We start from the raw sequence: 14415 nt of genomic DNA, 5'->3' as shown, positions 1-14415 counted from the left end.
CGGGTACTCTCGAGAAATTGACAGTGCTGCGCTCTCTGAGAAATTGCTCAAACCTTCAGTACACGAAGCACTGAGCCGCAGCGGTCGTACTCGTCGTACGTACGTGCTCGGAAAACTTTGAAATTCTATGATTGATATGAACTGTACTACCGTTATTAATGTTTACTGAAGTATTAGTATATGTCTCATAAGACAAAAATCATAGAATTGTTGTTTAAAACAAAGCACAGAATTCGCACAAAACAGAAGCTTTATTCTTACAAAATAAATTACCTTGTACATTCTGCATGTATGCTTAAACGTAAAAGAGAGGTACTATAGCCTTTTATACACATAAACTGCGTACATGAGTTTACTTACAGAAGAAACAAAGTAAACAAAAGTTGTTCAGCAGAAGGCGTTTTTACATCGCATTGCTACACTGCCGTCGATTTTTGTTTAGAAATATGATTTTATTAACCAATTGGCCTTTTAGTCTGCTTCTTTGTTTGTTTAAAGTAGTCTTGTTTTCGAAAATATTCTTTCACTGTTTTCATTTTTTTTTCCAGTAGTGTAAAGGATTATTCGTGCGTTGTAGGTACGGTTCTTCCAAATATCGTTGTACCTCCAGGTCTATGCTATCACAAACGCTTTTCATTAGATTTTTATTGGAAACCTCTTCATCTAAAGAAGCCCACAAGGAACTACTGGCGTTTTGTACGACATGGTACTCGTGGCTAGTGTCGTTAGCAGACGAATGAATAGATCGCACGGTCTCTACCACGTTTGTACACTCTGCAATTAGGCTTGCAACGGCATGTTTTGAATGAATGGGATTCGTAAATGCTAACGTTCTGAATCTTGGGTCGAGAACTGTGGCAACGGCATGTACTTTGTTTCTATTAAGCCTAGTCGGGCTATTAGTGAGTTGTGCAGACGTTGCTGTAGCTCTTGCGCTGTCGTGGTAGCTCACTTCCCATTGCATACTGTTATGATTAGCTGTCTGATTATTGGAATAGCTTTCGAAAGAGAGGTGTAGTCTTCAGTTGAGATTTCACTTGTTACCACTTCAAATGGCTCTAGTACACATAAAGATTCGCTCAAAATTCACCACTCGTCAGCTATGAGGTTCTCTACACCTTAATACAAAGTTGATAAACAGGCTGCAATGCATTCCTTTTGCTCCACTAGACGTTGTAGCATATAAAACGTACTGTTCCATCGGGTTGCGGTTTCCTGAATCAATTTATGAACAGGTTTTTTCATTAGATCCTGGATCTCATGGATTTTTTCATTAGCATTGCAACTTGTTTTAAAATAGCTAACAATTTTTCTCGCCTTTTCCCGCATTATGCAGAGCTCACTGTTGCTGTTCAAAGAACTTTTCACAACTAAATTGATAGTGTGTGCTAAACAAGGCACATGTTGCATATCTATGTTGCCACTGTGAATAAGTTGTACGGCCGCCGTCATGTTACTGGCGTTGTCATTTGTGATGCTTACAACTTTGTTTTCAATGTTCCATTTTGAAATCACGTTATCTAACGCCTCACTAATATTTAGCGTTGTATGCTTTTCTGGGAATGTCTCGAGAACTAAAGCTTTCAGATTCCAATTAGTGTTAATGAAATGACCAGTTACAGCAATATATGCCTCACTATTGAGTGAGGTCCAAACATCGGTCGTTAAAGAAACACAAGTAGAGTCTTCCACGGCCAAGTTTACAGCCTCTTTCTATTTATGGTAATCGTCCTCAATCATGAGGCGCAACTTTTTTCGATTTAGTATCGAGTATTGTGGGTCCAACAGTGAAACAAAACGTCGAAAACCAGTGTCCTCGACGATTGAAAACGTTTGAAAATCGTCTGTTATCATGGCCACTCGTGCTTCATGTAGCTGTTGTTGCCGTTTACTTCCCTCTATGAAGAGAAACGTAAGATTTAGATCATGCTCCTGCGAGAGGCTATGTTATGCTCGACAACTAGTCCAATAAAATTACATATCGTATCGTGCAAAAGCTAGGATAGTATAGGTTTGATTTTGGGGTATGTTGTAGATTCACTATCCGAACTTCACGTTTTGTACAACACGTACCTGGATATTTTGTTTGCCTCGCACTATTAGAAGAATGAGCATCTGTATCCACGGACGTCGCTGTTTTATTGCTCGATAAATTGTGCAGTTTGAGATGTGTAATCATGCCCGTTGTATTTTTTGATACATTACGGAGATTTTTACGACAAATGTTGCAAGTAACGTTATCTCCATCCTCCGTAAAGTATTGCCAGCACCATGACGTTCGTTTTCAAGTGTCCATTTTGATTTGAATAATAACTTTACTCGAATGAAACCTGAGACATACTAGTTACGAGCACAGCGAGCGTGTTTGTCTAGCGGCGGCACTCAATTCATGAAACAACAGCGGCGCGGCTTATGTTGTCGCAGCCAACTGGCGCGCAGCGGCACACGCCGCCGAGCCATTTCTCGTGAGCTTCTCGAGAATTACTTGAGAACTAGAGGCTCGAGAAATTCTCGGGTCGCTCGAGTCGCCGCGCCTCGCCATCCCATCACTGCTCGTATGTAGTTTGGACATGCACCACAATGCAGTAACAAAATCCTTGTCCTTCTCCCAGTTCCGGTACTATCTTTTATACTACTTCGCCTTGCAGCAGCAGGCTTCATTCGGCGCTGACCTTACACATCATACACTGCTGGCGGAGCTACGACAACATGTTCTCATCTCCATGAACAGTCAAAACACAGTCCTGTCGCATAAACTCAAGTCACTCTGTTTCTGCGCAGGTTGTAAAAGGTTGTAGATATAGCTCTCTCCAACTTCTGCTCAATTTCGACGTAAATTGGAACAATCACACATGCAAAACTGCACGAATGGCAGCAGTTCCAAGTACTGACAAAAAAAGCCACGTTGGATTTTACTGTAACAGCCATGTTCGATAAAAGGTGACTCGTTTTGTGATATGAGAGTGCGGCAAATATGATTCACTAGTGGCTGAGGATCCGACGAAAGTATGTGGTTGAATGTAAAGACTTGATTCCAAATCGTGGAGAGCATTTCTACCAGAGAGCGTGACAATAGTGATCTGAACAGCCTAAGTGCATTTCTTACGACCTCAATCAGCACATCATCTAGTGTTTGTTATCCTTCTCAATCAACCATCGCCTATACCCCGGTGGATATGTTGCAGAAATTGTGACATGACATCGAGACAGAATGTGTTACAAAAACTGGAGAAATATTTAGCGATGGTGTGAGGGAGTCGCAAATACTGGCTTCATACTGCATTCCTCAGCCAAATCACTTTCTAAATTCGATGATTTTATTACGAGGTTGCACCATCGGCGACATGTAATCGCACTGCTGGTCTGATAATATACACTCCTACGACCACCGTCTATATTCAGAGTCGTGGTATTTGTCTGGAAAAAACACGTCATTCGGAAGTAATGCCATACCTCCATTTATACAGCCAGTATAGCTTTCAACATAGATACTTGTGTGTATCGAAGACTCAAGACTGACTGTCGTTGTGATCGTGTTTTTTAGCATCTGGCGGCTTGTAAGACGATTATACCTCTCTTTCAGAGACACTGTGGTACCATTCGCAGGAAAAACTTACGAGACATGTTGCGCAATCGCTGATTTTTGGTCAGTGTTATTTCGTATTGCTGGCAGTTATTGGCGAAGTATTATACTTAGTAGTAGGGGATGTGTGATAGGTGCGCCTTGAGCAGCAAGCTTATAAAGAATGTGTGTGTGTGTGTGTGTGTGTGTGTTCCAACATGTGCAATGGAAATGACTATATGACCAGTCGTAAGAAAGGTATGGATTTGAGGTGGAATTCTGTGATAGCAGAGGGAAAAGTACGTCAAGTCATAAAAATGGTACAGATATTTCTATTTCCGCGGCCACAGCCATCAGCAGAGTGAATTTCCGATACATCACTCATTGTCGAATGTCGTCCAATTGAGATCGCAATCGTAATATTCAATTGTAAGTACAGTGATAAAATATATATGTGGACGGTTGACTAGGATGATTCTGTCTGCACTGGTGGTCTGTGGCTGGAATGATTCACGTTTCCGGCTGACGGTAGGAGCTGTCCAAATGGAGAGGCCTGTTTGCATGTAGGAATGTAGCTGACTTAATCGTGTCATCCTCTGGACGGCCGAATGACGAACTAATGCTTAGTAAGTGTTGGATAGCTTTCGTGATCGTGTGGAAATTTGAGAAGATTCAATATGGACATGTATTTGCGCTGGACCATTATTCCCTCCCAAGTAAATTGGCTGGTTGACTGCTTCTACACATTTCGCGCCTTTATTTATTCGATGGAACATTGATTGTGGTGTTTGCATCTAGCAGGTGAAAGACGGATGGAAGACACGTTTGCTGGTTTTCTAGACATGAGAAACAGCTTAGTTGACTTTGTAAATTATATGAATGATCTGGAATCTGTTACATCACCAACATCGGTATTCATGAGTGGAAATATCAGACTCCTCTATTTTTTTCGAGTTCTCATCTAAAGGTCTTCGCAGATGGAATACGTTTCTGGCTATTCAGTGGTTTACAGCACGCTCCACCTCGCCAAAGTTTAGATTTTCTCGAGAAATAATTTCCAGTCTATATCTATACTGTGTGAGCGATACTGCTGTGCAAACAATATTGCTGTGTGCTTGATATCGATAAGTATCGCGTAAATGGTATAATATTCTGGCAAACCGTATGAAAATACATGTACTCTTGTCTCAGAGTTTGGAATGGATGTACAAAGCAAGCAAGCAAGCAGGTTGGGGGCAGGAATAGTAACGCCTTTATGCAGAGTGGAAACTAGCTCGACTTTGTACAACAATTTGGAGAGTGACTTTGGTCCGCTGAGGACGCTCTGGTCAAGCGTCGGGAGAGGATGACTTGGGACCATAGGCTGCGGTGGGTGACTGTCCGACCTCAAGGGAAATATCTAGTGTTGCTAGGAGTATATAAGGTGACTGTGTTTATGCTGTTGTCACAGTATATGTATGTGCGTCTGGCAGTCGATAGCTATATGCATGATGCAAAAGGGGGCGATTTCGTATGGCACAAGATACAAATTGCGTGTTTACTACACTGATATGGTACGTGGAGATCGGGTTCATGCGGAAAAGTTCAACCTTCCATACTCAGTCTCAGAGCAGTGTAATTGAACAAGAGTCTTTCCATATTTTATGATCTGTAGGCCACTTTTGCAGGGTTTAACTGTCAGTGTAATATGGCGATCTGTACAAAATAGTTTTACTGCTGAAAGTCTCGTCTGCAGAAATAAAAAGGCAGGAGTGCTTCCACACCACCATCATCAGTAATTTGGCAGGTAAATTCAGTAAGAGCCGATCAGAATTCACTGTTCATTCACAAGAGGTGTTTTGGAGATGCTCATTGAAAGCAGGACTTAACGATTTCCAGGAAGGATAACACGTGATGGAGGGGGTGCCACGTTAGGACCATCAGGAGGAATGCATTCGGCGTCATTCAGAGCTATCTTCGCAAACAGGTTCTGTTAGGACAAGAATTTCCATGCAGACAAGCTGAGACATCACGAAAGCTCCTATGAAAGTGACCATTAACTATTTCTGTGGCATTTTACTATTTCTGAGAGGTAGACTAGGCTCTTAGTTACATAGCCATGTGACATCAGTATAACATTGAGAACCTTTTAGCTGCACCTGCAATCGTGAGTCTCCACGCAAACATTTTGCCTCAATGCATCAGCCACACTAGGAAGGTAAAAACGTGAACAGCTAGACACATCTCGCATGTCCCGGTAGGATCGCTACGAACAGTACAGCCTGTGCTATTCTGGAAAGCATTGCAACACATTTCTATAGGGTTTTGCGCTAACAGGTGGTGCCTTATTTACGTCGCATTTGAAAATACGGAATGGCCTCATGGAATCGAATCTTTTCACATTACTTTCCTCTTTTATCTGGACGTTAAGTATTTTCTTTCAAAACAGGTCATTAATTTGTCCTCGATTAAATTTCACTTTCTAATACTAAGCACATATAATCATCATTTTCATATTACTATTTACCGAGAGAAGTGCATTATTCGCTCCTTCCTGCTCATTTTCAAATTACTATTTAGCGAGAGAAGTGCATCATTCGCTCCTTCCTCCTTCCTCATTTTAGTACCTCGGGGCTAATTAATACCTCTCGAGTACATAATTTTTCTTACATACTAACTTACAACTGAAATTGAAAATCGCCCCTAGGACATGTCCTCCTGTTTACATAAAGATTATTCATATAAATACTTGTCTACAACTTATTCTATATTTTATTTCCCAGACGCGTTGCTTTAATACACAAGGTTTCCTTTTAGCACCGGTTAACGTCCGTAGTCAGTTCAGTTCAGTTCTTGTCACTCATTGGTTAATCCTGATCTCCAATACCTTAGAATTTTCTTACAGCTTAAATTAACTTAATTCCTGGCGTTATAAAATTTTCTTAAATATTGATGGTCGAACAATCCTTTGGTTTTATTCGTGGCAGGGTCAGATAACAAATAGCTTCCTCATCATCACAAAGGGACCTTCATAAATGTATTGCTACTTACGATTCTTCTTTAACAACAAGGATAGTTTAAAGTGAGTACTGACTAATAAATAACTCCAAGAAACTTCTGCAGATGCTCTTCAAGAGCCTCAGGTCTCGTTCTTATGGGTACTATAATTTAATTGATTAATCTTGCATCTAGGACTAGCCTTACGCTACCATCAGATTTTAGTACAGACAATAAAGGACTCGAATAAGGTGAATGAGATACTTCTATCACATTTCAGCGTAACATTTTCCTGATCTCGCACTTGACAGCTTCGCATCTCGCATATGGAATGGAACAGATTGTTCCACAGTAGGTTGAATGGGGCAGGACATCCATTCGATATTCAAAGCCTTTTATTAGTCCAGGTTTCTTAGAAAATACTTGAACGTAATCTGTTAACAAATTGTAAAGCTCATTCTTCTGTTGTTTGGGTAATTCAGTGGACTCACTAGCTTTACCGTATAATTCATTCTGACCGGGAATTAGGTCTTTATACTCATCGTCATTAACACTTTCAGGATCTGTCATGTTTTCTGTCTGACTGTACTGTTGTCTTTTGGTCCATGGCCGTACTGCTATTTGAAGCACCCCAAAGTTTGTCTTCACCTTATTTCTTAACAAATTTACAGTTACTTGTTGCTGGCTCGCTACTAGAGTACAGATTCCACACTCGATGTCAATTTTAGCTTTCGTCTGCCTCAAGAATTCCATGTTCAGGGATCATGGCACTGATAGGTTTTTAACAATAAGGAAAATGCACGTTACTAAAACAGACTCATCTGGATTTGAAGCTGAGTCTGAAGATTTACACGTTGTGTTAGTGGACCAATTGCTCCCGAAACGGTACAACCTTGAATTGGAAGTGATAAAACTTTGCATACAGAGGATATTAGCTTAAATAAACATAAAGATAAGACATTTATATTAGCTCCTGTATCTACAATGGCTTTACTGGTATGTTGGCAATTGATACTCTTATGGAAGCTTGAACTTGTTCGTCCCATACGTCATCATTGTCTTTCGTCTCAGTGTCTGCTACTAGATCATCCCGTAAGTTTGTCTCTTTGTCATACTTAATTGCTTTAATTTCGTGTGGACTAAGGGACAGGGTGCCCCCATTCAAACCTGCAGCATCCTCTGTTGTTGTTGTGGTCTTCAGTCCTGAGACTGGTTTGATGCAGCTCTCCATGCTACTCTATCTTGTGCAAGCTTATTCATCTCCCAGTACCTACTGCAACCTACATCCTTCTGAATCTGCTTAGTGTAGTCATCTCTTGGTTTCCCTCTACGATTTTTACCCTCCACGCTGCCCTCCAATACTAAATTGGTGATCCCTTGATGCCTCAGAACATGTCCTACCAACCACCAACCGATCCCTTCTTCTGGTCAAGTTGTGCAACAAACTTCTCTTCTCCCCAATCCTGTTCAATACTTCCCCATTAGTTATGTGATCTACCCATCTAATCTTCAGCATTCTTCTATAGCACCACATTTCGAAAGCTTCTATTCTATTCTTGTCCAACCTATTTATCGTCCATGTTTCACTTCCATACATGGCTACACTCCATACAAATACTTTCAGAAAAGACTTCCTGACACTTAAATCTATACTAGATGTTAACAAAATTCTCTTCTTCAGAAACTCTTTCCTTGCCAATGCCAGTCTGCATTTTATATCCTCTCTACTTCGACCATCATCAGTTATTTTGCTCCCCAAATAGCAAAACTCCTTTACTACTTTAAGTGTCTCATTTCCTAATCTAATTCCCTGAGCACCACCCGACTTAATTCGACTACATTCCATTATCCTCGTTTTTCTTTTGTTGATGTTCATCTTATATCCTTCTTTCAAGACACTATCCATTCCGTTCAACTGCTCTTCCAAGTCCTTTGCTGTCTCTGACAGAATTACAATGGCATCGGCGAACATCAACATTTTGATTTCTTCTCCATGGATTTTAATACCTACTCTGAATTTTTCTTTCGTTTCCTTCACTGCTTGCTCAATATACAGATTGAATAACGTCGGGGAGAGACTATAACCCTGTCTCACTCCTTTCCCAACCACTGCTTCCCTTTCATGTCCCTCGACTCTTATAACTGCCAACTGGTTTCTATACAAATTGTAAATAGCCTTTCGCTCCCTGCATTTTATCCCTGCTACCTTCAGAATTTGAAAGAGAGTATTCCAATCAACATTGTCAAAAGCTTTCTCTAAGTCTACAAATGTTAGAAACGTAGGTTTGCCCTTCCTTAATCTAGCTTCTAAGATAAGTCGTAGGGTCAGTATTGCCTCACGTGTTCCAACATTTCTACGGAATCCAAACTGATCTTCCCCGAGGTCGGCTTCTACTAGTTTTTCCATTCGTCTGTAAAGAATTCGCGTTAGTATTTTGCAGTTGTGACTTATTAAACTGATAGTTCGGTACTTTTCACATATGTCAACACCTGCTTTCTTTGGGATTGGAATTATTATACTCTTCTTGAAGTCTGAGGGTATTTCGCCTGTCTCATACATCTTGTTCACCAGATGGTAGAGTTTTGTCAGGACTGGCTCTCCCAAGGCCGCCAGTAGTTCCAATGGAATGTTGTCTACTCCGGGGGCCTTGTTTCGACTCAGGTCTTTCAGTGCTCTGTCAAACTATTCACGCAGTATCGTATTTTCCATTTCATCTTCATCTACATCCTCTTCCATTTCCATAATATTGTCCTCAAGAACATCGGCCTTGTATAGACCCTCTATATACTCCTATCACCTTTCTGCTTTCCCTTCTTTGCTTAGAACTGGGTTTCCATCTGAGCTCTTGATGTTCATACAAGTGGTTCTCTTATCTCCAAAGGTCTCTTTAATTTTCCTGTAGGCAGTATCTACCTTACTCCTAGTAAGATAAGGCTCTACATCCTTACATTTGTCTTCTAGCCACCCCTGCTTAGTCATTTTGCACTTCCTGTCGATCTCATTTTTGAGACGTCTGTATTCCTTTTTGCCTGCTTCATTTACTGCATTTTTATATTTTCTCCTTTCACCAATTAAATGCAATATTTCTTCTGTTACCCAAGGATTTCTACTAGCCCTCGTCTTTTTACCTACTTGATCCTCTGCTGCCTTCACTACTTCATCACTCAAAGCTACCCATTCTTCTTCCACCGTATTTCTTTCCCCCATTCCTGTCAATTGCTCCCTTATGCTCTCCCTGAAACTCGGTGCAACCTCTGGTTTAGTCAGTTTATTCAGGTCCCATCTCCTTAAATTCCCACCATTTTGCAGTTTCTTTAGTTTTAATTTACAGGTCATAACCAATAGATTGTGGTCAGAATCAACACCTGCCCCTGGAAATGTCTAACAATTTAAAACCTGGTTCCTAAATCTCTGTCTTACCATTATATAAAGTATCTGAAACCTGTCAGTATCTCCAGGCTTCTTCCATGTATACAGCCTTCTTTTATGATTCTTGAACCAAGTGTTAGCTATGATTAAGTTGTGCTCTGTGCAAAATTCTACCAGGCGGCTTCCTCTTTCATTTCTTTGCCCCAGTCCATATTCACCTACTACGTTTCCTGCTCTCCCTTTTCCTACCACCGAATTCCAGTCAACCATGACTATTAAATTTTCGTCACCCTTCACTATCTGAATAATTTCTTTTATTTGATCATACATTTCTTCATATTCTCTAGGAGGCTCAAACGTGCTGCTTTTTATTTTCCGCTCGACGCTTACTTTCCTGCTGATTTATATTTCTTAAAGTTTTTTGGTACGAACTCGGTTGGAAACGGATCTTGTTGTCATGGAGTATTCGCTTGCGCATAATGAATTTGAGTATTATGCGGGCGTTTAGGCTTCAGACTTCCCGAAGGTCCGTTCGCTTGTTGCGTGAAGTGCATATTTTGTGGCTGAAAGGTATTTTGCAGTGGCTTGTGTTGATTGTAACCATTACTGAAAGGTGTACGTTGGTCTCCACCGTGATTATGCTATTTATTTCCTTTCCACTGACGATTTGAATCGCAAGACTGATCGTTTTGATAATTACCGTTGATCGGTTGCGTGTTTCCATATTGCTGGGGCTGTGTATTATAAAGTGCATTTCCGTACTGAGGTGGTGACGAATTATACACTCCTGGAAATTGAAATAAGAACACCGTGAATTCATTGTCTCAGGAAGGGGAAACATTATTGACACATTCCTGGGGTCAGATACATCACATGATCACACTGACAGAACCACAGGCACATAGACACAGGCAACAGAGCATGCACAATGTCGGCTCTAGTACAGTGTATATCCACCTTTCGCAGCAATGCAGGCTGCTATTCTCCCATGGAGACGATCGTAGAGATGCTGGATGTAGTCCTGTGGAACGGCTTGCCATGCCATTTCCACCTGGCGCCTCAGTTGGACCAGCGTTAGTGCTGGACGTGCAGACCGCGTGAGACGACGCTTCATCCAGTCCCAAACATGCTCAATGGGGGACAGATCCGGAGATGTTGCTGGCCAGGGTAGTTGACTTACACCTTCTAGAGCACGTTGGGTGGCACGGGATACATGCGGACGTGCATTGTCCTGTTGGAACAGCAAGTTCCCTTGCCGGTCTAGGAATGGTAGAACGATGGGTTCGATGACGGTTTGGATGTACCGTGCACTATTCAGTGTCCCCTCGACGATCACCAGAGGTGTACGGCCAGTGTAGGAGATCGCTCCCCACACCATGATGCCGGGTGTTGGCCCTGTGTGCCTCGGTCGTATGCAGTCCTGATTGTGGCGCTCACCTGCACGGCGCCAAACACGCATACGACCATCATTGGCACCAAGGCAGAAGCGACTCTCATCGCTGAAGACGACACGTCTCCATACGTCCCTCCATTCACGCCTGTCGCGACACCACTGGAGGCGGGCTGCACGATGTTGGGGCGTGAGCGGAAGACGGCCTAACGGTGTGCGGGACCGTAACCCAGCTTCATGGAGACGGTTGCGAATGGTCCTCGCCGATACCCCAGGAGCAACAGTGTCCTTAATTTGCTGGGCAGTGGCGGTGCGGTCCCCTACGGCACTGCGTAGGATCCTACAGTCTTGGCGTGCATCCGTGCGTCGCTGCGGTCCGGTCCCAGGTCGACGGGCACGTGCACATTCCGCCGACCACTGGCGACAACATCGATGTACTGTGGAGACCTCACGCCCCACGTGTTGAGCAATTCGGCGGTACGTCCACCCGGCCTCCCGCATGCCCACTATACGCCCTCGCTCAAAGTCCGTCAACTGCACATAAGGTTCACGTCCACGCTGTGGCGGCATGCTAGCAGTGTTAAAGACTGCGATGGAGATCCGTATGCCACGGCAAACTGGCTGACACTGACGGCGGCGGTGCACAAATGCTGCGCAGCTAGCGCCATTCGACGGCCAACACCGCGGTTCCTGGTGTGTCCACTGTGCCGTGCGTGTGATCATTGCTTGTACAGCCCTTTCGCAGTGTCCGGAGCAAGTATGGTGGGTCTGACACACCGGTGTCAATGTGTTCTTTTTTCCATTTCCAGGAGTGTATATTGGATTGTATCTCTGGCCGTTATTGTACTTATTTTTGTATTTACTGTTGGAGAACGTAGAGTGTTTATTTTTGAAAGCGTCGAGGGGTTGGTACTGGCCGTCGCTGTGACGCGCTTTCGCTCGGCCACTATTGTTGACTACGTATTCTGTATTGTGCTGGCCGCCTGCACTGAAGTGGGCGTTGGCATCAACTCTAGCGTCCTCGTAAATCAGATCTAATGAGTCTAACACAGATAGGAAGGTGTCCGTATCGTCCTCGGACACGTTTACTAACTTTTCTCAGTTCGCAATCGGTAGCTTAGTTTTTAGAATCATAATAACATCTTTGGCGGTGATCGGCGAATCCCAGAACTTGATTTTCGCTAAATACTTTTCAAAATATATTCTCAAACTACCGCGCTTACTGTTAAACACTTCGGCGTTGTAAACCTCTTTTCTCAGGTGCTGCTGCACACCAGAACTCCAGAATTTAGCTAAAAACATCTGTTCAAACTCTTTGTAACATTTACAAGAGTCAACCATTTCGCTTCCCCTACGATAAATCAGGTAACGAATTGAATTCGCCCTTTCGATCACTCCAGCTATTCGGGAAAATTCCTGAAAAATTTCTGAGGAACACTATAGGATGAATTTCTCTTTTCTGTGGGTGAAAGATCGAAAAAACACGATGTTTGATCACGCTTTCCTCCTGCATCACACTGACAAATGTGGGTAGGCTGGTACTCTGGTTAAATTGTGCTTCTATACAACTATGAGTTTGAGCGTTATCAAATGGTGAACGGTAATGTACCTGCTGTTGTTCATTACATTGTGGTGAATTATTTCACTCTCCTGACACGGGAAACAGGGAATTTTCAACTTGACATTTTAGTGTACGAACTTCATCAACTATCTGTTGACGCCATTCAGGTAAATTTTGAGCTAACGTTCGTCTTATCTGACCTAATTCTGACATGACCGTGTCTCCTGTTTTTCCAGGGGCTGCCAATATTTCAAAGGTCATGTTTTTGACCGTTTCCCTGAGTTCGTTCTTAACCTTGTTTTCTATGAATCCGTCTTTGTTTTTAATCCACTCTTGGTAGTGGTCGGACAGTGCTTCATCATGTGCCTTAACAGTATTCTTTATTTGATCTTCTACATTAAGTGTCTCAATCTGTTTGGAAAGATCATCAACAACATTCTCGATCGTGTCTACTGGGGTTTTAACTTCCTCGACCTCATCAGAGATTGCAATATAATCTTCTTTTAAGGTCGCAGCTTGTTTTTGATATTCCATCACTTTTGAATTTATCTCTCCCTTGGCCGCTTCGATTTTGTCATCTAACCTTTTGGAAATATCCTCTATTTTGGACTCTACTTGTGTGTCAATTTTTAGTCTCATGGTCGTGTTGTGACTACTGATTTGGCTTTGGACATTACCCAACAGGGTATTTAAATCAGCTGTTATGTCTGCCTTTAGTTCAGCCTTTACCGAATTTAACCGTGTATTTAGGTCATTTATCTCCGTTTGCAGATCTATTTTTACTGAATTTATGTCTGCTTTTACTGAATTGCACAGATTTGTAAGGACCTGATTTTTATTATGCCGTCTTGCGGCCTTCTCTTTTTCTTCGCGGGCCTTTTCATCTAATCTTTCCTGTTTTTGGCTTTCGAACTTACGTTCGATTATTGCTTCGATCATTGCAGCCAAGTCATTTTTTTCAAAAGCGGGAATAGTTTGCACACTAGGACCAGCTTTAAAACTTCGGTCGTGGCTGCTTCTGCCTCCGCTCGTGTACCTATCCCGCGTGATCGTAATGGATAGTGAGGTCCATTCGCATCACTCCTGTCGTCTGCTTTTGTTTGTGCCCTCTGTTTACCGTCAGCCATGTTCATGAATTATTTGTCAAACGTCAAAATGCTACAGATATTGTTTGTCACTGCCGTCAGTCGTTTGTCTGTGTCGTAGTGCTATGGCTTACTGGGACCTAAGACTTCGAACTAGTATCTATGGTCGAACACTCACGATGAAATTTTAACTCTGAGTAACAACTGACGTTCATGTACGCCAAGAAGACAAGATGGTTCCTACTAATTACAAACAAATGAAATATCACACGTTTTACCAGTTTTGAGCGTAATTATCCGCCATATCGTAATTTTTTTATGCACTGACAACAATGGTACACTTTCACTGAATTTAACTACATAAGAATGGACTATGGACAAATTGAAATAAAGCTGTTTCAAGGCAAGGAAAGACAGGTTTACGTTCTGATCAACTCGAAAGATGCAACGTCACTACGAAAGCTTGGCTAC

The 14415-nt window shown here is 42.3% G+C and overlaps 1 protein-coding gene across 1 annotated transcript; it reads right to left on the bottom strand.

Annotated features, from left to right (window-relative positions):
• Positions 1 to 1119: 1119 nt before the first annotated feature.
• LOC126272332 (E3 SUMO-protein ligase ZBED1-like) lies at positions 1120 to 2542 on the bottom strand. Its single transcript, XM_049975158.1, has 4 exons — positions 2486 to 2542; positions 2074 to 2248; positions 1787 to 1898; positions 1120 to 1636 (listed from the first exon to the last, which is right to left on the bottom strand). Exons 1-4 carry the CDS (start codon positions 2540 to 2542, stop codon positions 1120 to 1122), a joined length of 861 nt encoding a protein of 286 aa, XP_049831115.1.
• Positions 2543 to 14415: the final 11873 nt, after the last annotated feature.

The sequence above is a fragment of the Schistocerca gregaria genome, chromosome 1 (assembly GCF_023897955.1).
Source record: "Schistocerca gregaria isolate iqSchGreg1 chromosome 1, iqSchGreg1.2, whole genome shotgun sequence".
Taxonomy (NCBI): domain Eukaryota; kingdom Metazoa; phylum Arthropoda; class Insecta; order Orthoptera; family Acrididae; genus Schistocerca; species Schistocerca gregaria.
This window is presented reverse-complemented; position numbering and strand designations above follow the sequence as displayed.

Excerpts from the sequence above, each read along its gene's own strand:
- LOC126272332 (XM_049975158.1), bottom strand. The coding sequence starts at position 2,542 with ATGGCGAGGCGCGGCGACTCGAGCGACCCGAGAATTTCTCGAGCCTCT. Across the intron at positions 2,249-2,485 it reads CTCGAGCCTCTAGTTCTCAA|GATGGAGATAACGTTACTTG; the intron begins GTAATTCTCGAG and ends TACTTTACGGAG. Across the intron at positions 1,899-2,073 it reads GAGGCAAACAAAATATCCAG|AGGGAAGTAAACGGCAACAA; the intron begins GTACGTGTTGTA and ends TTCTCTTCATAG.